Source organism: Erythrolamprus reginae, chromosome 1 (genome assembly GCF_031021105.1).
Source record: "Erythrolamprus reginae isolate rEryReg1 chromosome 1, rEryReg1.hap1, whole genome shotgun sequence".
Taxonomy (NCBI): Eukaryota; Metazoa; Chordata; class Lepidosauria; order Squamata; family Dipsadidae; genus Erythrolamprus; species Erythrolamprus reginae.
The window spans coordinates 55,033,169-55,058,372 of record NC_091950.1 but is presented as its reverse complement, the minus strand read 5'-3'; the positions used below and the strand labels follow the sequence as shown (position 1 = coordinate 55,058,372).

Here is a 25,204-nt window from a genome sequence, read left to right as displayed (position 1 = left end):
TATTTTATTATTTGGATTTGTATGCCGCCCCTCTCCGAAAACTCGGGGCGGCTCTGTATCTTTAAGCCCTACACTCCACACATTACAATTCAACCATTGAGCATGGAAATAATAAAGAAAAACCTTTCTTGCAATCATGTATATCCATCCTATCTGGCATTTTGCACAGAGATTTTAACGGATAAACCAGAATCACACGGCATACACTTTAACAGAATATATACCCACTAAAACACTCATTGTGTATTGGACAAAATAAATAAATAAATAAATAAATAAATAAATAAATAAATAAATAAATAAATAAATAAATAAATAAATAAGTAAGTAAGTAAATAAGTAAATAAGTAAATAAGTAAATAAGTAAGTAAGTAAGTAGATAGATAGATAGATAGATAGATAGATAGATAGATGATAGATAGATAGATAGATAGATAGATAGATAGATAGATAGATAGATAGATAGATAGATAAATCAGGAAGCTGACAGGAAGCCAGAAGTCACTCCTGTTCCCATTGCTTTTTTGTCCACCTGTCTGATGTGGTGTAAGGTTTCCTGAGGGGGGATTGGACTAGAAGACCTCCAAGATCCCATCCAACTCTTCTGTTCTATTCTATTCTCTTTCTGAACCAAGGTGCTGTACCTAAATCAAATAGGCTAATTTATAGAATGAATCCAAAATTTGGAACCAATAGCTCCAGTGAAATTGAAATTTGGCACATTTTATGAAACATTTTATGGCATAAAAATTATTGTAAAACTGTCTATGTCATAATGCAAACATTTCCCATGCTATTTTATTATACAAATGTGATAAACTATTTCCTGTGCTGATATTTGACTATGCTATGTAGTTCAATATTGTCAAGATCTCTGAATGTATCCCATCTTTACCAGTAAAGGCAGTATGTCTATATGTTCCTGCTTATCTATATGTAACTTCTTTCTAACCAATTTTCCAGCACATCTTTTTTGCAAGAACCTTCTTATTCATAAAAATTCTTATTTAAAAAAAATGTGTGTGTGTGTGTGTGTGTGTGTGTCACATGTTTTTGCTGAATTGGAAAATCAAGGGAGACTAGGATAGATCTATTTCAGTCTTATTTTGGCCTCATCAGCTAGCCATACCCTCACTGGGACTTGAACTTGCAACCTTTGCCTTGTAAGGCAGAGAATTAACCGCTAGGCTACAGTATCCAATCCTTTCACCTCTGTACCAGTATATTATTTATTTATATATATAAATAATCAACCAATTTTAGGCATAAAGAACAGCAAAATTTGCAAAGGAACTGTTTCAAATCATATTATTATCTACATTTGTTCAAACTGTGCAGTGTATAAAATTTCATGATCAAGATATGCATAAAAATCCCTAAGAACAGCCTTTACAGTCTGGGCATCCTTATGATTGTAATCAAGTTTTGTCATAATACTTATTCAAAGAAATACATCTTCCTAGTAAACACTATTTTGTTTCCAAATACAATTTGTTGGCAACTGTCCTGGGAAGAGTGGAAAAGAAATCCAAGAATCTTAGTGAGAGAAAATATTCTGTAACTTTCCTACTTTTTCCTTCTGCTGTTTCTTAGTGTTAAATTATGTTTTTATAGTCCTGTCCCTGCAAATGTGTTACCTTTTTTTAAAAAAAAATATGGGATATTTGGAGTAATTATAATGGGCTGTTTCTTTCCACTTCAGTTGAATGCCTTCTAATGATTAACACTTTATTTTTTACTCAAGTAAAACACTTGAGAGGTTCAAAGATTCCATATTTGGCAATGCAGACTCAAAGGATTCATGTTGCTAAAACAATTTCTAGTCATGGAGATTCCCTTCTGTTTTTATGAGAAATGCTCAAAAATTAATATATTTTTAAATAAATGTCTGAGTCACATTTTATGGTGCCACGACATATTACCTAAGGGAATGAGTAAGTTGTCAAACTTTAAAATGTTACATTGAAAACTGCTGTTAATTAGGAAGGAAATATTACTGTTCTGTAGGAGCAGCATTCAATAAGTTTATCAGGGCTGCACAGAACTTTTGGTATGAATCCAAAAGACTGCCACAAACAGTATGACTATATTCTCTACCTGCCACTCTGGAGAAGCAACTGGGTCATCTCCTAGATTTGCAAGCTTTGAGGCACGTTTTTTTGGAAAGTACAGTATCTGAAAGCATTCCACAGCTTATTTCCATTACCTTCCATATATTCTCATTCACCCATTTCAGACAGTACTGTATATGAATTCCATCATAGGCATATACTGTATTAAGTGATTAGGGCTATAATATCAGGATTTTCTTGTATCCTCTCTCTCATCGTCATCAGCTATTCAGTCATGTCTGACATGTCCGACCCTCGGCCATTCTATGGATCAGCACTCTCCATGCTCCTCTGTCTTGCACTGCCTCCTTCATCCACCATGGTCATCTCAGTGTCATCTATATAGTGTCCAGCTAGCAGGTTCTAGGGCAGTCCCTTCTCCCTTTTCCACTGATCACTCCCAGCATGATTGCCATTTCAAGTGAATCAACTCTCATGACATGACCAAAGTATGACATTACAGAGGTTGGTGATAAATCAAAGGCTTGCCACACTGTCTGTAGAAGGACTGGTGTTTATGGGAACTTGGGAGGGGTGATTTTCATGCAGGAACAGATGCATCCACAAAGCATTCTTTCAAAAGGTTTATGGCCATCCTATGTTCAAATGTTCAAAGATACTTCACAAGAAGAGCTCTTCATTCCTCCACTCGAGTCAGAATACCCTACGAAACAAGACTTAAGTTTGAATCTGTTGCATGCTCTTTTGTTGTTACGGTTGAAGCTGAAGTAGTCATTGATATGCAGGACGTTGCAGCATATGATCTTGTGGGCAATATTTAGATCGTGTTTTAGGCATTGCAGTTCTAAGGTTTCTAGACCCAGGATTGTTAGTCTATTCTTGTAGGGTATTTTGTTTCGAGTGGAGGAGTGAAGGGCTCTTCTGGATCTTGAGCAGAAAGAGAAGGCAAAACCCTCCCTTTCCCTTGACCCCCAACAAATAGTACCCAAAGGAATCCTGCCTGCCTCAACCAACATAGAGGCAGCACTTGTTTCAATAACCACCGATACACTTGGTATCCACGAATCTATCTAATCCTGCCTTGAAGCGATCCAGGCTGACAGCTGTCACGACCTCTTGTGGAAGTGAATTCCATAAACCAATGACTCTTTTCGCTTTCCATGAATAATGTTGCATATCATCTGCACATTGGAGCTTGTTATATTCTTATCATTGATTTTCACTCTGTACTTCACACTTAATATTTCTCTCCATATTGCATGAAACTGCCATTAAAAGCAGCGTGGGTTAAAAAGATTAAGCTGAATAGCACTACTTTGTTTGAACATCCCGTATACTGTGTGTGAAGAGTTGACATCAAAAAGGTCCTAATGTAGGTTTTTCACTCCAGTATTTCAGAGCATCTTTGATAGTGACATTTCCATCAAGATCATGTTTTCTGGACTTTCCTCACTCAGGATTGGGCATGCACTTCCCCCTATATTTGTAGTGACATGAAGAAAGAACAGAGGGGCTCAAACCACATCCATTTGGGGAATATGTGAAGGAATATTAACTAGAAAATTAACAAGAGAAAGATTTAGGGGTAGTGATTTCTGACAGTCTCAAAATGGGTGAGCAGTGTGGTCGGGTGGTAGGAAATGCAAGTAGGTTGCTTGGCTGCATAGCTAGAGGTATAACAAGCAGGGAGATTGTGATCCCCTTATATAGAGCGCTGGTGAGACCACATTTGGAGTACTGTGTTCAGTTCTGGAGACCTCACCTACAAAAAGATATTGACAAAATTGAACGGGTCCAAAGACGGGCTACAAGAATGGTGGAAGGTCTTAAGCATAAAACGTATCAGGAAAGACTTCATGCACTCAATCTGTATAGTCTGGAGGACAGACGGAAAAGGGGGGACATGATCAAAACATTTAAATATGTTAAAGGGTTAAATAAGGTTCAGGAGGGAAGTGTTTTTAATAGGAAAGTGAACACAAGAACAAGGAGACACAATCTGAAGTTATTTGGGGGAAAGATCAAAAGCAACGTGAGGAAATATTATTTCACTGAAAGAGTAGTAGATCCTTGGAACAAACTTCCAGCAGACGTGGTTGGTAAATCCACAGTAACTGAATTTAAACATGCCTGGGATAAACACATATCCATCCTAAGATAAAATACAGGAAATAGTATAAGGGCAGACTAGATGGACCATGAGGTCTTTTTCTGCCGTCAATCTTCTATGTTTCTATGTTTTTTTCAGCACCCAAGGAAAAAAAAGTTTTTATTTATCAAATTTAGAAACCAACTAACAGGATGCCTTCATTTGGACCTTTATCTTCTAATAACGGATTTACTTGCGTGACGGGGGAGCAAAAAAATCCAATGTGATTTGTAAATGATGGGATGAGAACACTGACATTTCCTCCCTGGTTTCTTTCATTTCCTCCATACTAGCCCAAAGTCATTAAGCCATCTAACTGTTAAAATAAAGGTTGATTGATTCACTCAATAAGTGGTGCATATACAAACAGATGTTGAATGAGCATGGCAATAATTGAATCTTCCACTCCTTTTATTACCCACAGCCCCTGGTAATACTCTAATGAAAACCAATCTGCTTTCTATCCCTTCCTTTCCTTGTGCCTATTGATATGTACAGTGCCTGTTACTCTTTACTGATATATACCGTGTTTTCCCCAAAATAAGACCCTGTCTTATATATTTTTTGAACTTTGAAATAAGCACTTGGCTTTATTGCCATGCACTCAAAAGCCCAATTGGGCTTGTTATCAGTGGATGCCTTATTTTGGTGGAAATGATATTTTCCTTCTCTAAGTCATGTTCTGATCAGTAAAATACAACTGTCCTTGGATCAAATATATCCTATGTTCCAAAACAAGGGAGATTTCGGTGATGCGTGAATGTGGCTAGAAGTGATACATTATTAAGAACAATAAGAGCTTCCTGTTTCTTTTTTCTTTTTCCTTCCAGAGAATGCAAGAGGGTTTATGGAGACATTTCACCTAACTTTATCCTCTCAACAATAACTGTAAAGGCAGACAGCCCCCCAAAACCTGCATGATTCATTGTCAGCTGACATTTGATTCTGCTTCTCCATAATCCATTTTTGTCACTTAGTTCCCAGCATTGGATGAAGAAATATACAGCTTTGGATTTCAGGAAAATCTGGAAAATAAACCAGTTACTCATTGTTAAAAAGCCTTTCATCGTAGACAGTACTGAACTTGAATTTTTGCCTGATCTGACATAAGACAGCTTACTATATTCATTGGAAATGGAATCAAGGGTGTAGAAATATGTGCTAGGAGGCACATTATTTTTACAAGTCAATGAAGCAGATTGCACCATATATTTTTGTTGTTATTTGGTAGGCAAATCCTGGCTCTATCTTAGAAACTGCGGGTGGAAATCTAACGTAACCTCCAAACTAGAATTACTGGCTCTATTACTAAGCAAGTGAAGCAGTCACCTCAAGTTGTAGATCATGGGGGACAGCAGAAAAGTGCTTGAGGATAAAATGGTATGCCTCCACACAAGGAGTCCTGGGTTTTCCAAGGATGGTGCATGAAAATCTCTGCTGCTTAGCCTCTGTTGGTTATGGCCTTTAAAGCCCTCAATGGCAAGGGGCCATGTTACCATTTTCACCCCATTACACATCAGCCCTTCCCACCTGGTCAGATACAAAGGGTATGTTCTGCCAGTTAAAGAATTTTGACTGGTAGGATCCAAGAAGAGAGCTTTAGCTATGGTTGACCCCACCCTGTGGAACATTCACCCAAATCCAAAGCTTATAACATCGTTGTGAAGGGTGACATAAAAGTTAAATAAATAAATGCAGCACAAATCCCAGTGACCGATAAGGTCCCACAGAGTTGGCCTTCTCCGGGTCCTGTCGACTAAGCAATGTCGTCTGGTGGGCCCCAGGGGAAGAGCCTTCTCTGTGGTGGCCCCAGCCCTCTGGAATCAGCTCCCCCCAGAGATTAGAATGGCAAAACACCCTCCTTGCCTGTCACAAGTTACTTAAGACCCACCTTTGTCACCAGGCATGGGGTACATAAGAACCTAAGAAGAGCCATGCTGAATCAGGCCAAAGCCCATCGAGTCCAGCATTCTGTGTCACACAGTGGCCCATCAATTGTCCATGGGGATCTTGAGCAGAAAGAGAAGGCAAGACCCTCCCTTTCCCCTGATCCCCAACAAATGGTACTCAAGGGAATCCTGCTTCCTCAACCAACATAGAGGCAGCACATGCACATCCGTTTCAATAACCACCAATACACTTGGCATCCATGAATCTATCTAATCCTGCCTTGAAGCTATCAAGGCTGACAGCTGTCCCAACCTCTTCTGGAAGTGAATTCCATAAACCAACGACCCTCTGGGTGAAGAAATATTTCCCTTGATTTGTCCTTACTTTCTTACCTATGAGCTTTAGGGAGTGCCCCCTTGTCCTAGTATTGTGTGATAGAGAAAATATTTTATCTCTATCCACCTTTTCTATCCCATGCATGATTTTATACACTTTGATCAAGTCACCCCTTAAATGCCGTCTCTCAAGGCTGAAGAGACCAAGGCGTTGCAACCTTGATCATTCTTGTTGCCCTTTTTTTTGCACCTTTTCCAGTTCCATTATATCCTTCTTGAGGTGCGGTGACCAGATACCTTGAGTACATATAGCTTTATGAATGGTATGATTGTATTGAATGGTTCTTAATGATGGGCTTTTTAAATGTCTTGTTTCTTTTTAAATATTGGATTTGTATATTGTTGTGATTGTTGTGAGCCACTTCGAGTCTCCGGAGAGGGGCGGCATACAAATCTAATAAATTATTATTATTAAATTATTAAATAAAAATCCCCACTCACCCCCAACTAGAAACAAAAAAAGATAGTACCCATTCTACTGGTCTTCTGGAAATGTCTGTAGTCCTTACTCTTCCAACTCACTTGGGGTCAGTGTTGGGCAGCAGCCGGTGTGCTCAGGTGCTCCATCCTGGTAGGAATTTCCAGGATGAGTGTTCAGTTGTGCGCCCCCAACACACCCCACATGAGATTTGGCTTCTGCGCATGCACAGCAAGTGAAATCCCATGAGAGTTGTTCTGTCTGGGTCACTCCAGAAGCCAATAGCAACCCAAAAAGAGAATCCAGACACACTGGTAAAAGGCAAAGGCAGTTTATATAATTCAAGGAAAACACAGGTAACAGAAAATGTCCTTACAAACAGGAAAAACGCTGGAACTTCAAATATATACACGAAGGCAATAGTCCATGAAGCAATACCAGATTCTTGCTGCCAAGACGAAGCTGTAGATAGCAAACAGACGCCTCCCACGAGTCTTCCAGACTGCTAGGCCACAAGCCAAGATCAGAGACGCTGAGAATCAAAACAGGTCACCGCAACTCCAATTGATAACACTCCACATGGCTTCAAGGCCTTGCCTGCCTTTTAAACCCTGCTGATGAGGACCACACCCAAACCCAGCTGTTTCTAATTCAATGGTGATAATATTTCTTTAACTGCTCCTTTCGTTGCTCTGAACGTCTCTGTCTCATGTCAATGACAGCTTGTGCGTCATCACCTAATGACTCCAAGCTACTGGCTGGGGAGAGCCCCCCCCCCCCGGGACTCTCATGCTGTTCTCCTTGATCCCATTCCTGACTCTCCTCTCCCCCATCCGACTGTTCAGCCCCCTCCTCTGCGCTGTCATCCTCCTCCGGGCATGGAGCCAGCAGAGACGCAGCCGGTCCCTGAGCAGCCTCAGGCTGAACCACAACAAGAGTGGGTGAGATTTTGGCAATTTTCACCAATTTTATACTTCTGCGCATGCACGTAAGCAAAAATATTGGCGAAAATTGCCAAAATCTCACTTGCGCGCACATCCTAACATGAGATTTCACTTGCTGTGCATGTGCAGAAGCCAAATCTCGCACTGACGTGCCCATTGGGTGCCCGCGCGCCTGCAATGGTTTCAAAGGCTGCCTGGGCTTCACATATATGGCTGCAGCAACAGGGCAGTTAGTCCCCTGAAGACCATTTCTCCACTTTCTAATTCTGAATTTTAAATATTTTATTCATGTTTTAATCTGTATTTGTATTGCAATCATAATATATATATAGTAGAGTATATATATAGTTTTTAAGTTTTTCATGTCTTATTTGTAAACTGCCCAGAGTTGCTCTGTGATGGAAATGGAAAGTTTCTACATGTGATAAGTAAATTGAAAATAAATAAAAGGTTATACAGTGATGCGTTCCAAGACCACCTGTGAAAAATGAATTTCTGTGAAGTAGAGGAAAGATATTTTTAATGTATTTAATGAGTATTTGGACTTTTAAAACCCACCCTTTGCATTAAACAGTCATTCTATAAAGTTTCTCAGCTGGAACTACATGTGATATCCTACCAGTTTCTTTAATAGAGTACAGTAATACTGTAGAAGAATGTTATGGATTTTAAATGGATTTTAATTTTTTAATGGATTTAATGGATTTAAGCCCTCTTTGAAAACCCGTGAAGTAGCGAATCTGCGAAAGATGAATCATGAAGTAGCGAGGGATTACTGTACAGTTTTTTTCCTAACGCCATCACTCTACTAAACAAATAATTCCCTCAACACTGTCAGACTTTCTACTAAATCTGCACTTCTATTCTACTAGTTTTTCTCATCATTCCTTTCACCCATTTCCTCCCACGTTGACTGTATGACTGTAACTTGTTGCTTATATCCTAAGATTTTTATTAATATTGCTTCTTCATTGCTTATTTGACCCCTATGACAATCATTAAGTGTTGTACCATATGATTCTTGACAAATGAATATTTTATTTTATGTACGCTGAGAGCATATGCACCAAGACAAATTCCTTGTGTGTCCAATCACACTTGGCCAATAAAAAATTCTATTCTATTCTATTCTATTCTATTTAGAAGTAAGGGAGACTATCCCAAACATTGTTCATAGAGGTTCGATATTATACTTCATGGCTAAAGCTAAACCTGTTGCCTCAATCTGTATACAGTATTATAATTTAATATTTCTCCATATTATTAAAATCTGGACATGTGTCAGGATAAAGACCTTAAATTTCACCGACTACAATCATCTAACCCTCTACAAGTCTGTAATCCCTCCAATTTACCGATACTTCCTATCCAAAACCTCTGGAAAGCTTTTCAGTGAAAAATGGAAAATCCATTTTTGAAAAAAATCCAGTGGTAAAGAAACCATTCTTTGGGTAACTAACCACAACCAAAGGAGAAAGGGCTGCTATCTCAAAAGCCGTGAAAAGTGCTCATAAAAATATTTCAATAGGATCCAGAAAGTGTGTCATACCTTTGGTTGATTTTCAGAGAAACATGATGTATTCAGAAGCGTTTTAGATGCTAATGTTTTTTCCAGAATATTGTGCACGAACTAAGAATTACCCAGGGGGGTAGGTGAGTAGAGGTGAGCAATGAGCTGGTGACAGGAAGAAAAATCTATGATTCCTACGCCCAGACATAATTTCCTGATTTTGAAAGTTTTAGGTTGCTACCAACCATGTAAGTCAAAGAAGGAAGGAAATGAGGAATGTCTTTTCCAATTGATGGACAAACTAAGAGCTTCCTATTGTTGCAATGTTTGGGCCTCATGTATAATGAAAGCTTTCTTACTTTTTAAAATACTGAGTGAGTAGCAGGAAATAAAAGAAGTTCTGTTAACTCAAACAAACAATGAAAAGTTCTGTAGTCAAAACATGTCCTAGGCAGCCCTACATCTTACTGTATTGTTGCATGATTCCAAGGCTTCAGCTGCATAATTTCTTGGAAAAGATAAGCCCTTATCCTTTCTTTTATCTCCCAGCCATCATCAACAGCTACTGAATGCATCACAATGGAGTAAGAGAATAATAGAATAACAGTATAACACAGTTATACTTAGTGGTGGGCTAAGAGCCGGAACACTAAATTGCACTTGCTGCCATGGCTCATAAGTTCTTAAGATGCACCTGTAGAGGTAGCAAAATCACGCACGGAGCTGCAGGTGCGCCCATGTCTCGGAATGTGTGGAAGCAAAAAAACCTCACCAAAACACAGGCGCACAGCAAAATCGCGCTGGCCCTGCAAGCACTTATGAGCCGCAGCAGCAAGCGCAATTTAACATTCCGGCTCGTAGCCCACCGCTGTTATATTCATCAGTCAATTAAACCAGGGGGTCAAATTTACCCAGAAACCAAATTTAGTCATATATTCGATTCGATTCAATTCAATTCAATTTATTAGATTTGAATGCTGCCCCTCTCCGAAGACTCAGATTAAATTAAATGTACCCAGTTAGTCATGTTATTGGAACAGCTAAATCTAGTCAATGTTGTTGAAGGACACAGAAACAAAGAATGGTTTAAAATATCAGGCTGACTATTACAGACCTGATTGCTGAAACCTACAAGAACAGTATTTTTCCGCATCAAATGACTCTAGTGTCAACAGGAGCCTAACTGCCCATTTGAGAAAAAATTGGTGAGGTTTTCCAGTACTCTCTCAATATAAAACTTTGTCAGATATAAGCAGCTCCTGGTAGTGGAGCTTAGGGCGTGCATAAGTGCACCAGCGTGCCTACCATCTCCTGTCCTAATAGTTCTCTCTTACTAGTATCATGTATATAAACATTGTTATATCTTTGTATACTACCAATACATACTTGGCAAAATAAATAAATAAAAATAAAATAAATAGGTGGAGATTATGTTGGCTAAATGATGACTGTTAATTTACAGAAAAAAACAAAGTCATCTGATTTGGTTAGATATGTTGTCGGGAAAAAGTCACCAGTCATTAAGCCAGTCAAAAACTGCTATTTGGAGAAGTGTTATATTATTCCTCGCCCTCAAAACCCCACCAACATCATTTATTTTTTTTATAAAACACATTTCTAAGGCCATGACCATTTTAAAAGGAAGAAACATCACAATATTAAGAAAGATAATAGTTACGCAGAGAGAGGAATACAAACCCTGTTCAAGGGACCCACCTTACTCTAAGGACTAGAGAAAGAGCCAAGTTTCAGAGCTTGTTTAAAGGCAAGGCATGGGGGGTGGGGCTAGTTTGAATATCTGGGCAATCTGTTCCAGAAGGCTGGTGCTGTGGCAGAGAAGGCACATTCATGGGTACCACTAGAGAGCACTGCTTGTTCAATGAGATCCCTGGCCAGAAACTATGAGTTCTGATCCTTCAACTTATTAAGTTTTGTGCCATGTAGGGCTCTCTGTGTGATAACTATCATCATGAATTGCACCCAGAAGTAAACAATGCAGCTTGTGGAGCAGTGGTCTTATATATAGCCATCCCGAGTCTGCGAGAAGGGCAGGAAAGAAGGAAAGAAGGAAGGAAGGAAGGAAGGGGAAAAAAAGAAAGAAAGAAAGACTTAAACTTAAGGTAAAATAATCTTAAGGTAAACCACTCCAAATTCCAACTTGACTGCAGAAAATATGACTTCAGCAACAGAGTGATCAATGCCTGGAACTCACTACCTGACTCTGTGATTTCTTCCCCCAACTCCAAAACCTTAACCTTAGATTGTTTACTGTTGACCTCACCCCATTTCTAAGAGGTCTGTAAGGGGCATGCATAAGCGCACCAGCGTGTCTACCATTCCTGTCCTACTGTCTCCAATTTATTTGTATCCATTTCCTGTACTCATAATCATGTTTATACTTATATCCATTACTTTATCTGTGTTTGACAAAAATAAATAAATAAATAATATAGATATAATGAAAATTACCTATAACAGTTGTGTAGTACTCCCCAACCAAACACAAACCAGACATAGGCACAAAAGCTCTTGGTGTCACTTTAATACAAACATTTCCTCCAGGTGTTACATTTGTGACATAATCTCAAATTGTTATTTGTGTTTATCAATTAAATTGCAAATGTACAGGCTGAACATGAATAACTGAAGAACAGAAGCAGGCTATTTATTTAAACATTTAGAGGACTCAGACAATGTACATAAGTGCACTGGTGTGCCTTTCGTCCCCTGTCCAATTGTCTTTCCTTTCTTTCACCTATCTTATACATTCTCTTCCTTTCATATATCCTCTCCTCTAAGTTCACTTTCACCCTCTTTTATATTATCACATGTCTATTTTCTTCCTATGTATTTATGTATTGGACAAATGAATAAATAAATAAATAAATAAATAAATAAATAAAATAATAAATGTGACTCAAGGTGTCATACAAGAAAAAAGGAAAAGGGGAGATCACCAACTGACAAATGAAAAAAGAAGACAACACAAACCATTTAAGCATACTAGGTTAATAAAATGTAAGGTAGCTTCATATTTGCATCCAGAAAAAGATGTTGTGTACCTGAAATTATCAGTGTCAGGGGTTGGTTTGTATTTTATTCTTGGCTGCTCATCAAAAGCCCACCGTTTCATAAAGCCAAAAGCAACTGCTTAGAGAATGCTAGAAGTGATGGGTGTAGAAACATAAATCAGTTTCATCTACAGTGGGAGGAGCTGTTTCAATTCTTTCCAGAAAAGCAGGACAAAGCAACACAAAGTGATTCATAAAGGCAGCTACAATTTGAGCGAACATCCAAAGCCTGAAACTTTTGCTGGAATGGGGTATGTACAATGCATCTGTTTTTCTTTCAGTAGATGGTTCAATGTAACACTTTCTTAAATCTTTCTTACAATTGCTCCTCCTTTCTCCTCTTTAAAACTTTTGTGAATCTAGATTAAATTAATCTACAATAATTAGTTGAATTATTTGTCCCAGCACAGACTAAAAAGACATACCACAGATATATATGTGTATCAGATTTTGACTATAGTGCACTGCAACGTGACTTTGAGTCAGATTAGAAGAGCATAGGAGACACTGGACACAAATACACAGAGGAGCAAGAACAGAGGCAGTGAGACTTTTTAAAAAACAAAAAAGAAAAGCAGAGAAGCTGTCAATTATAAACAAATGTTTCCTAACTTGGTGCTCTCTGGATGGACTGAAATTGACTGCTGTAATTTTGGCTAGACAGCATGATTGCTTTGTTCTGCATGTGCTTGAATATCAATTTTGCTTGGCTATTTTGAAGCACAACTGCACTATGGTCCTGATGGCTGGAAACTATGGGAAACACATTTTAACATGCCAGGACAACTAAAATAATAATAATAATAATAATAATAATAATAATAATAATAATAATAATAATAATAATAATAATAATGTATTAGATTTGTATGCCGCCCCTCTCCGAAGACTCGGGGCTGAGGAAAGTTGTTAAAATACACTGCTCAAAAAATAAAGGGAACACTCAAATAACATATCCTAGATAGAAACATAGAAACATAGAAGACTGACGGCAGAAAAAGACCCCATGGTCCATCTAGTCTGCCCTTTTACTATTTCCTGTATTTTATCTTACAATGGATATATGTTTATCCCAGGCATGTTTAAATTCGGTTACTGTGGATTTACCAACCACGTCTGCTGGAAGTTTGTTCCAAGGATCTACTACTCTTTCAGTAAAATAATACTTTCTCATGTTGCCTTTGATCTTTCCCCCAACTAACTTCAGATTGTGTCCCCTTGTTCTTGTGTTCACTTTCCTGTTAAAAACACTTCCCTCCTGAACCCTATTTAACCCTTTAACATATTTAAATGTTTCGATCATGTCCCCCCTTTTCCTTCTGTCTTCCAGACTATACAGATTGAGTTCATTAAGTCTTTCCTGATACGTTTTATACTTCAGACCTTCCACCATTCTTGTAGCCCGACTTTGGACCCGTTCAATTTTGTCAATATCTTTTTGTAGGTGAGGTCTCCAGATCTGAATGAATGAAATATTCTCATTGAATACTTTGTTCTATACAAAGTTGAATGTGCTGACAACAAAATGAAATTGATTGTCAATCAGTGTTGCTTCCTAAGTGGACAGTTTGATTTCACAGAACTTTGATTTACTTGGAGTTATATTCTGCTGTTTAAGTGTTCCCTTTATTTTTTTGAGCAGTATATAAGGATTGCTCAATAAGTCAAAATTTATTTTGGGGGGAGGGGGTGGTGGTAGTGGGGCAAGCAGTTGTAGAGGGATTTTATTTATGTTGATTATAGTAAGCTTGCTGATCTTCAGTCAAGATGAGATTATTTGTAAAATGATGGTCTTTTTAGTGTTTTGATTTTAAAAAGCGGGGGAGAAATCCAGAGAGGCGAAGGAAGAATACATTAGCAAAAGAATTAAAAAGTTGTCCTGCATTTTTAAAAATGGAAATTGCTAGATTAAACAATTATTATGAACAAGATAATCAGGGATGGGCTACTGCCTGGAGGGGGGGGACCGCAGTGGGATAGCGAAAATGGAGCTCCACCCCACAGCACCTAATTTGCGCTGAAAGATGTTGAAAGAAAACGCAGGACGTCCTGCATAAGCCACGCCCACAGTGTGGTAGTAAAAATCTTGGTAGCCCTTCACTGAGGATAATATACTAGGAACAGCCATTCACAATTACCTTACAGCAGGGGAAATGGTTTGTTCCCCAATGATGTGGACTTCAGCTCTCATCAGTGTTCATCAGGGCAAAGGACTGTGGGATTTACAGTCTTTAACATCCAGAGTCTACCATGTGCTTGCCTTTCTTAATGCGGTGGCCTTAATGTAGAAAATATTGGACATTAGGTTGGGCTACAGTCCAATTGTCTGTTTACTAAGAAGGAAATCCTCTGAACTCATTCAAACTTCCCTCTTAGTAAATAAATAAAATATTGTACAAGTACATAATGTAAACATTTTGACTTGGCGCATGTGTGTGAATCCAATTACTGATACTTTCATCCTACATGTCACAGATGTAATCTAGTAATCTGGAGCCAAGCAAAGTGCAACCAAGTTGTTGCACTTCTGCTCTCTATGTAATTAGAGACTTGTTTTGAAATTCATAAACCTTCACTGAAGCTGACATACGCAGTTCCTCTTCTAGTATATTATTTACTACGGATTTGGGGGCAATATTCCCCGCAGAAATAATATCAAGGTGTAAGAGACTTTTTTAAAAGAACATATTCATTAGAATCAAGCAAAAATGCTCATATCCACTCTAGTCATTTTAGCTCTTTGAATTAGTAACGTGAGATTGTAAAATCTCTATGAACTGCAAGTAATTCCTCTTTTGCAAAATTACTAATGCAGAAGTGACCTTGATTCATGAAAAGGATGAATGAATTAAGTGAGCTGGATGCAATTGCCAGAAAGCCTAGGGAAATAATTGGAAAACAAAACTCAATCTTGTTTTTAATAGAATCAGATTATTTCTATGAGCAGCAAAGAACCTTGCAGTTGACAAAAAGAACTCAAATAAATACATTTTATTTTCTTTGTGAGAATCTGGAAAACTAAACAGGATGCTTTGTTATTGTTATTTTACTGGCAACCTGTTGAAAGAAAATTCATTCATTCATTCATTCATTTATTCATTCAAGCATATATTAGATAATTTATATATAAGTATAAAAATGATTTGAATACATGAAACGAATACAAATAAAAGGGAACATTAGGACAGGGACAGTAGGCATGATGGTGCACTTACGCATGCCACTTACAGACCTCTTAGGAATGGGGTGAGGTCAACAATAGACAGTCTAAGGTTTAAATTTTGGGGATTTGTGATGAGCCCCAAATAAGTTAAAAGCCAATGGTGGATTCAGCTGGTTCACAGCAGTTCAGGTGAACTGGTTCTAAAATTACCTCTGCCCCACCGTCTCTTTTGAATTTTTTATTGAAACAATCTGTTCACTTTTGATTTCAGTTTTACCAAAAAAACCTCTTGCGCTTTGTGACTCAGGGCAAAAATAATTTTTAAAATGTTATTTCTTTTGATTTTATGCCACAAACTTTATTCTATTTAAGAAAAGACTCACCCTGTACATAAGAAATGTAAAGTTTCTTGGCTCTGTCATCAGAAAGAAAGAAAGAAAGAAAGAAAGAAAGAAAGAAAGAAAGAAAGAAAGAAAGAAAGAAAAAAAGAAAGAAAGAGACAGAGAGAGAGAAAGAAAGTTTTTTTATTCTCAAATCATTACTGTATTGATTTTGATATTTCTATCTCTGTCTGATTTTTTAAAAATAATATAAACTTAAATGTTGTTATTATTGGTATTACAATATTAAAATGATTAAAATTAGAATTATTTAGTGATTATAGCAATTCAAAAAGATTGGCTGAGATAAAGTTGTCATTTTGTTATTGAGTCTTGGACAGAGGTAAACTATCAGTTAAAATGAGAATTACTTACCACTGAATAGGAAATTGGTCAAACGCTTTTGATATTAATATAATATGCTAGTGACTAAAAATAAAATTTCCTGAGGTAAGGAAGTAGACTGCATGTCCAGAAGAACTGAACTAAACTATTCCGGTTGTAATGAGCTGAGTTAACATCCACTTGTACAGGAAGTTGATTTCCATTTACTTAGTTCTTCTCAGAAATAACCTGGAGAAACAATTTTAAACTGACCAGAGTGGAATTGTGCTTTAATGGAGTTTCATGTGTTTCCTTCAGACTTTTCCCCCCAGCTTCTGACATGCAAACACTTTTAGACAAGCACTTTCAGAATATACTTCTTCCCAACTGCCTGGTAGGAACATAACCTCAGATGTTACAGGCAACAAAAAGTAAGGAGTACTATCACTACTTGATAGTACTTTCTGGTAAATTATAATTTGCATAAAACACATTTTATTTTAAAAAGCAAGCCTAGGGCATACATAAATAGCATAATATAATGATAACATAGAAACATAGAAGTCTGACGGCAGAAAAAGACCTCCTGGTCCATCTAGTCTGCCCTTATACTATTTTCTGTATTTTATCTTAGGATGGATATATGTTTATCCCAGGCCTGTTTAAATTCAGTTACTGTGGATTTACCAACCATGTCTGCTGGAAGTTTGTTCCAAGGATCTACTACTCTTTCAGTAAAATAATATTTTCTCATGTTGCTTTTGATCTTTCCCCCAACTAACTTCAGATTGTGTCCCCTTGTTCTTGTGTTCACTTTCCTATTAAAAACACTTCCCTCCTGGACCTTATTTAACCCTTTAATATATTTAAATGTTTCGATCATGTCCCCCCTTTCCCTTCTGTCCTCCATTGTCAAATTCATTCATTTGTTCATTCGTTCGTTCGTTCGTTCATTCATTCATTCATTCAATTTCTATGCTGCCCAACTCCCTGGGGACTCTAGGCGGCGCACAGCAAAAATATAAACATGTAGCCTGTTTCTACATGTTGTGAGCCGCCCCGAGTCTTCGGAGAGGGGCGGCATACAAATCTAAGTAATAAATAAATAAATAAATAAAATAAATAAATAAAACATCAATAATACTACAAAAACTTCTAAAAACAATTTTAAAACAATTTACAATACAAATAGTTAAACCCCTGCATACATTCATGGCCGATATTGCTGTATTTTGACAAAATAATTTTCTTTATCCTCTCAGAAATATTTGTCATGATTACCGTGTTTCCCCGAAAGTAAGACAGTGTCTTACTTTCTTTTTACCCCCCGAAGCCCCACTACGTCTTACTTTCGGGGTATGTCTTACATTGGAAAAAAATTGAAAGGGTTGCGTTCCCGAAGGCATCTCCCCAGAGTCCAGAAGGGCAGCCACGGGACAGGAGCCTCGTGAGCCCTTTTCCAAGTTCAACCTCAGGGCTCCAAGCGGCGTGCACGCATGGAGCCGCAGACGCGTGTTGGGGAAGCGTGTGTCTGGAGGGGAGGAGCTGCTCTGCGCAGTTGGGCAGCCCCACCTGCCTGCCAGAAAGGAGGCGGGCGAAGGAGGGCGCAGCTCCGGCCGCTCGCCTCGGAGCCGGTCGGCCTCACCGGCCGCTTGCAGCCGAGCCTCGGGAGGACTCGGTTGCTGGGACGAGCGCCTTCGCTGCAAGCCGCCGCCCGCTCGGCTCGCTTCGGACCAGCGCCGTCCTTCGTTTTGCCAAGCCGGGGAAGAGGCGGTGGCGCTGCGGCGAGGCGAAGGCGAGGGGCGCGCGGGGAGCTTGGAAGCAACGTCATCGGGCTCCCCCCCCCGGCAATACCCCCGTGTTTCCCCGAAAGTAAGACATATGTCTTACTTTTGGGGTACGGCTTATATTAGCAGATCCCCCCTGAAACCCCCGATACGTCTTACAATCGGGGGTGTCTTACTATCGGGGAAACAGGGTAGTACTAGATGATTGAGTAAAGAATTCCAATTGCTTGAGCATTATAATTATAATTATAAGGATTCAATATGCAGTTTTTGTCTTTTTCCTTTTTACTGTGAGTATCAGTAAATGTTTAGTTAGCTACCATTAGCATTACCATTAGAACCAGCTGAATCCACCACTGGCTTTTAACTTATTTGGGGCTCATCAGGCATATATGACTAAAGATTTTTCTATGAGCTTCAAACTGAAATTGTAGCTACTACGAACCCTGAATCACGAGTAAGATGAAACTAGTCAGATATCGCTCCCTGGTGGTCAACACATGCAATTAACAAACTATATTGCTTAAAGTTATAGCAAGAAATATACTAAGTACACAGCCTGTTAAGAAATTAAGATTGAAGGTGCAAGAATCATCTAGAATAAGCATATTCATTCATTCATTAATTTTAATTTTAAAAGAGAATGAAATCAAATAAAATATTTTTTCTATTGAACTTTAAGGACACAACGGTCATGCAGTTTCTCCAATACAAGCATAACACTGTCCTACTTACTTTTCTAAATTAATTTTCTCTGATCTACTTGCTTGTAGTATGTTTCGTTTTGTTTTGTTTGTTCTGGACAATCAAGGTTCTTGATTCCTTTTTGATGATTATTTATTTTTAAACCAAAAGTGGAGCTGGTCAATGTTTCAAATCTGACACTCTAAAATGTGGAGATCTTGTACCAACATATCCAAAAATGGAACATAGTCCAACTTTAATAAAGCAATACATTTCATGTACCAGAATGCGAACAGAATTTGGCTTGCTGGGGAATTCTGGGAGTTAAAATCAGTTTAGAATTGAGAAATACAGTACTGTCCTCCATTTCAATGTATTTGCTCTAAATAAATCTCCTTTTGGTTATATCAATAAAACCTACTCTACTGATCCTTACTCAGGTCTGATCCTGCTCTTAAAAAGGCTTAGAGAGAAGGGGGAACTGGTGCTGGGAGATCCTATTTATCACAAGTCAGAGAGAATAGGGCATATCAAAGTATGTAACTTGTCTTCCACTATTAGGAATTGAGATAAAACTTGAAGAATTTGTAATATATTAAAGGGATAAATTCAGGCATGGGGGAATTGAAATTTCCCTTCCCCCTAGGCTTATAGAATTTATACATGGTATGCTTGTATGTATGAGTGGTTCTTTAAATTGGGGCTTTTTAGATTATTTTTAATATTAGGTTTACATTGTCTTTTTATACTGTTGTTAGCCGCCCCGAGTCTTCGTAGAGGGATGGCATACAAATCTAATAAATAAATAAATTATTGTACTTACGTGTTGCCTCACTAAGGAATATGTTTCTAGAATTTATGGGTATCATTCTGAGTATATTCCGTTTAATTCATGGAATTTATGTTTACAATTTAACTACCTGTAATGTTTTCAATGATGCTATTGGAAGTTGTCATAAGTAACATAAATTGAATACTACTTCATAATAAAAAAATAACAGCATTAAAACAGCAGTGATATCACAGGTGGAAGGTAAAATGAAGGGGTTTTCTCAGGTAAGTTACACTTATAACAAGATTGTTCTGTCTGGGTGCCCCCAGACTTCAACACCAACTGGAAAAAGCAGCCAGACACGCTGGTAAAAGCAAAAGCACTTTATAGTTTGAAAAATAAACACAGAGAAAAACCTGTTCTTCCCAACAGGCAGGCTATGAGACTTCACAGCAGAGTCCTGACGGCCAGACAATACAGCAGACTTCTTGCTGGCACACCCACCACTGTAGAGAATAAGACCCACACCTTTTTCCCCCAAGGTTTCAGTATTCAAAGTCACAAACCAGAATTCCAAGACGCCAAAGATCACAGCCAGGTCCCAGGACTCCCAAAGATAATACTCCACAAGCCAGGAAGGGTGGGTCTGCCTTTTCAGCCTTTCCAGAGAGCACCACACCCAAACCCAGCTGTTGCCTCTTTAGTGCTGAAAGTACCTGGCTAATTGTCCCCTTCGTTGTGTTGCTCTTCTCTGCCGGAGATCGATGATTGCTTGTGCATTTTCATCTAAGGAATCCAGGCTGCTTGCTGGGGAGAGCTCCCCCTCGGGGGACTCTGGCTGTCCTCCCTCTCCCTCAGCCTGAGATTCCTCCTCCCCATCTGCCTGAACCTCCTGTTCCTCATCCTCCCCCTCTGAGCAGGAAGCCGGCAGAGGATCAGCCGTTCCCTGAGGGGCCTCAGACGGAATCACAACAAAGATTAAGGGTAAAAACCTTTAAATTTAATTTAAAAGAAACAAACCACACTCCTTATTAATCATAAATCAGGAAAATTCATTGAAATATGTTTCCTTAACATAAGGCCACTGCGTTAACTGCAGAATTGTGATCACTTCACAATTGGAAAATCTGTAGCAGGTTAAAGTTTGGTTGACTAAATAGGGGTAAACTCCTTTCCTTGATTCTACAATATATCTTTGGATATTTTGTGTGAAGTCATAACATTATTATGCAGCGATAGTGACAGGAAATCCAATCATGCTCTCCATTTCCTTTTCTATTGTTATGTGGCTATAAATATATGAGAAAGAATGGCTTCCCACAGTAACACATGAGTCCTCAAAGCTAACCTCCTTGTACAATGTCACTTACTAGCAGAATTTGCCATGAATTATTGCAGGGTTATGCATTTGCTTAGAATTGGAATCTGATCCTTGTCAAGGATGCTTAACTCCTTTCTCCTCTTCAATCTACCCGTCACTTTTCCTCAATTGGTAAACCCAGATTCTATATTATTATCATCCATATGCCAGTTCTTACTTGACCACCTTGCTTTTTTTTCCTGCAATTCTTTAAAATGACAGTCTCAAAATGGGTGAACAGTGCAGTCAGGCAGTAGGGAAAGCAAGTAGGATGCTTGGCTGCATAGCTAGAGGTATAACAAGCAGGAAGAGGGAGATTATGATCCCGCTATATAGAATGCTGGTGAGACCACATTTGGAATACTGTGTTCAGTTCTGGAGACCTCACCTACAAAAAGATATTGACAAAATTGAACGGGTCCAAAGACGGGCTACAAGAATGGTGGAAGGTCTTAAGTATAAAGCGTATCAGGAAAGACTTAATGAACTCAATCTGTATAGTCTGGAGGACAGAAGGAAAAGGGGGGACATGATCGAAACATTTAAATATATTAAAGGGTTAAATAAGGTCCAGGAGGGAAGTGTTTTTAATAGGAAAGTGAACACAAGAACAAGGGGACACAATCTGAGGTTAGTTGGGGGAAAGATCAAAAGCAACATGAGAAAATATTATTTTACTGAAAGAGTAGTAGATCCTTGGAACAAACTTCCAGCAGATGTGGTAGATAAATCCACAGTAACTGAATTTAAACATGCCTGGGATAAACATATATCCATCCTAAGATAAAATACAGAAAATAGTATAAGGGCAGACTAGATGGACCATGGGGTCTTTTTCTGCCGTCAGACTTCTATGTTTCTATGTTAAGTCTCATCATAATTTTCCACTGGTACGAGAATGCTGCTATTTTGGCTGCATGATTTAGTGGGCATGGAATAGGACATTCTCACAAAGGATATGGTCAGCTGAGATCCTATAGGATTTTACCACATGGTAATATTTTTTATAGTATCTACATCAAAATTAGCCTCTTTGAGTTCAGATTTCAAGCTACGGCTTCAGTCCCACCCATGTTACCTTGGAGTAACTCAACACCACAGACATCAGAGATATTTACATTTATACATCTATATATAATCTGTCTATATTTATATAGATATAGATAATCTAATTGAAGTGAAGCAAGCTTTATTTTCTCTAGTTAAATATTTCCATTCAACTAATTTAAACATTTAGGAAAATAACCCCTTTCTTTTAAAAAATAATAATAATAATTTTTATTTCAAATATATATATTTAAAAGGACATTTTCTCAATCTTTTTTTTTTTAAATAACCCCTTTCATTAATTATGCAACATGTAAAACCCAAGAATTTAGCATGCTTATTTGGCTTATATTTTACTTTCTAAATGTAAGTCAAACAAACACTCTAAATTAGAAAAAAAAAAACCTACCCCATCAGTTTATAGCAGCTATTCAATTCAAAATCTCCTTCCCACTCCCTCACTCCACAAATAACACATTATATGAGATATGTCTCTGGTTTATGTTCCCCAAAACAAGGCAAGTCAGACTTCAAAGGAGTATTCTGCACAATTTTTAATGGCTGGACACTTACTATCCATTTTCTCCTTGTAAGTCTTTACAATTTTCACAAATGATTGAGCCGAGTTAACTCATCCCGCATGCATTGGCATCCTTATACCAGACTATGGTATCATTTTCTGGATTCCCCAGAGGATGAAGTCTGGGTAGGTTAGTATGGAGGATAGACTGTTACCCAAGCAGCAGATTCCTCCCTCCCCCTCCTCTCCACGTCTCTGAAATATTCTAATGGAATGGCAAAGGCCAATACGATTGGTTCCAGCTACGTCACAGGAGTTATCAGAACATGGCTGTACTCAGTCATGAACTGCTTCCAGGACTCCGGCTCCGGATTTTGCCTCAAGGTTTACTCCTGAAGCCTTTTCCAATAATGGATATAGCCACACGGCAATGGAGGTTTGATCAGGGCGTCTTTCGTGTCTTGCCGTGCTCTTAGCATGCCACATCGCTTGCAGAGACCGCCTTCATGACCGTTGACCTATTCTAGTAGGTTTCATCCACTCAGTCCACTGGAATCTGTCTTCACATGGTCGAGATAGACAAGTCCCTATCTCGCCGAAGGTCAATGACCCTCTCTGACCATTAAATGTTATGTGTGGATGTGATTGAGTTAATTGACTGTTTTTTAATGTAATGGGATTTTAGCTTATAGTTTTTAACTATTAGATGTGTACACATATTGTTTTTCGTAAGCTCCTTAAAACCCACCTCTGTCGTCAGGCATGGGGGAATTGACATGTTCCTTCCCCCCTAGGCTTATAAAATTTATGTATGGTATGCTAGTGTGTATGATTGGTTTTAACTTGTGGTGTCTTAAAATTAATTTAAATATTGGATTTGTTTACATTGTATGGCGATTGCTGTGAGCCGCCCCGAGTCTGCGGAGAGGGGCGGCATACAAATCTGATTAATAAATAAATAAATAAATAAATAAATAAATATTGTATTCTGTGAGCTGCCCCGAGTCTTCAGAGAAGGGCGGCATACAATAAATAATAAATAAATACTCTCAGCCTGGTTTGGCCAGCCTGTCGAAGCTGTTGCCCACGGTGTGGCTGCTGTGCATGCTACAGCTACTGGGAGCCACGGGTGAAATCTGAGTGACAGGTGGGGACCAAAGGGGAACAAGCTGCCCCAAAAGCTGCCCTAAATGAGCTGCTGAATCCCATCCTTAGTTTTTATTTAAGATTTGATTTTTAAATATTGCACTGAACAGGGATCTAATCCTCTCTTTTTTATTTTTCAGCACTGAAGCAACGACGATCATGGTTGAGCACAGTACAGCCCTTTCTAATGGTACAGACAGCTTGAGTACAACAGTATGCCCTTGGCCAGACGACTGGCAATGGTTGCTCCGTATGCTGCCTGCCTTTCTCTGGTTTGTTACTGTAGTGGGAATACTGGGGAATGCATTGGTTCTCAGCGTCTGGTGCTTCCATAAGAGCCGCTCCACTGTGGCTGAAATTTACCTGGCAAATTTAGCAGCAGCTGATTTTCTCTTGCTCTGTGGATTGCCTTTCTGGGCTATCAACACAAGCAATGGATTCCACTGGCCATTTGGGCTCTTCCTTTGCAAAGCCATCAATTCATTCCTTGTTATCAACTTATACTCGAGCATTTATTTTATGGTCATGGTGAGCATTGATCGTTACTTGGCCTTGGTGAAAGTAATGTCCCTGGGACGCATGCGCCAGACGAAGTATGCCAAATGGAACTGCTTTGTGATTTGGATTTTTGCCGTTTTCCTTTCCTTTCCTTCTCTGGCATTCAGGTCATTAGATGAGGTGCGTGGCTACGAAGGTATGTCCTGTATTTTGAAGTATCCTTCTTGTGTTCCCTGGACAATTGCCACGGCCATTTTGCTGAACACAGTGGGCTTTCTGATACCAGTCTGTATCATTACCTACTGCTCTGTTCAAATCGTCCAAGCTTTACAAAACCGTGACATTCAAAAGATCCAAACCATTCAGACTGAGAAAAAAGCCACCATACTGGTTCTTGCAGTCCTCCTTCTGTTTATCATCTGTTGGCTTCCGTTCCAGGTCACCACATTCATAGATCAGTTTTTTCAAATAGGTATCATGTCTAGTTGTCGTGTAAATCAAGGCCTTAATGTGACTACCCAGATTACTGTGTTTTGTGGCTACATCAACAGTTGTCTTAATCCAATAGTCTATGTTATTGTAGGCAAACATTTCCGAAGGAAATGCAAGGAAGTCTACTTTGGCAGACCTCTTCGAAGACCTAGCGCAACACCATCAACGACCACCATCGAAATTCGCCATACTTCGTTATCAGCATATAATAATCAAAGGGGGAAAATCTGCTAGTTTATCCCCAAAGCAAGTAAAATTATGGATCTACATGGAATCTCATTTTCATTGATAAAGATGAATTTATTACTGATTAAAGTTTGTGGAAGCTGACATTGTGGTTTGCATAGGATGCCAGCCCCAGTCAATGAATGGGGCTGAGTTAGTACGTCTCTACATATTTGCTTGTAAATATGTTTATGTGTAGATCAAATATCTGCATCAGATATCAGATTCTGAAGATCCTTTTCAAAAAATACCCCAACATCTTTCTGCAAAGAAGAATCATGTGTGTCTTTTAATAGGGAATTCAAAGATGCTCAAATACTTGGGAAATCTTCTGATGTACTCCTTTGCTCTGGAATC

At 38.7% G+C, this 25,204-nt stretch overlaps 1 protein-coding gene across 1 annotated transcript; it reads left to right on the top strand.

Moving 5' to 3' along the window:
- The first annotated feature begins 23,785 nt into the window (after positions 1–23,785).
- Positions 23,786–24,873, top strand: BDKRB2 (bradykinin receptor B2). Its single transcript, XM_070733533.1, has one exon. The coding sequence runs from the start codon at positions 23,792–23,794 to the stop codon at positions 24,854–24,856; it is 1,065 nt and encodes a 354-aa protein (XP_070589634.1). The 5' UTR covers positions 23,786–23,791; the 3' UTR covers positions 24,857–24,873.
- Positions 24,874–25,204: the final 331 nt, after the last annotated feature.

Coding starts and splice junctions, on each gene's coding strand:
- BDKRB2 (XM_070733533.1), top strand. CDS start 23,792: ATGGTTGAGCACAGTACAGCCCTTTCTAATGGTACAGACAGCTTGAGT.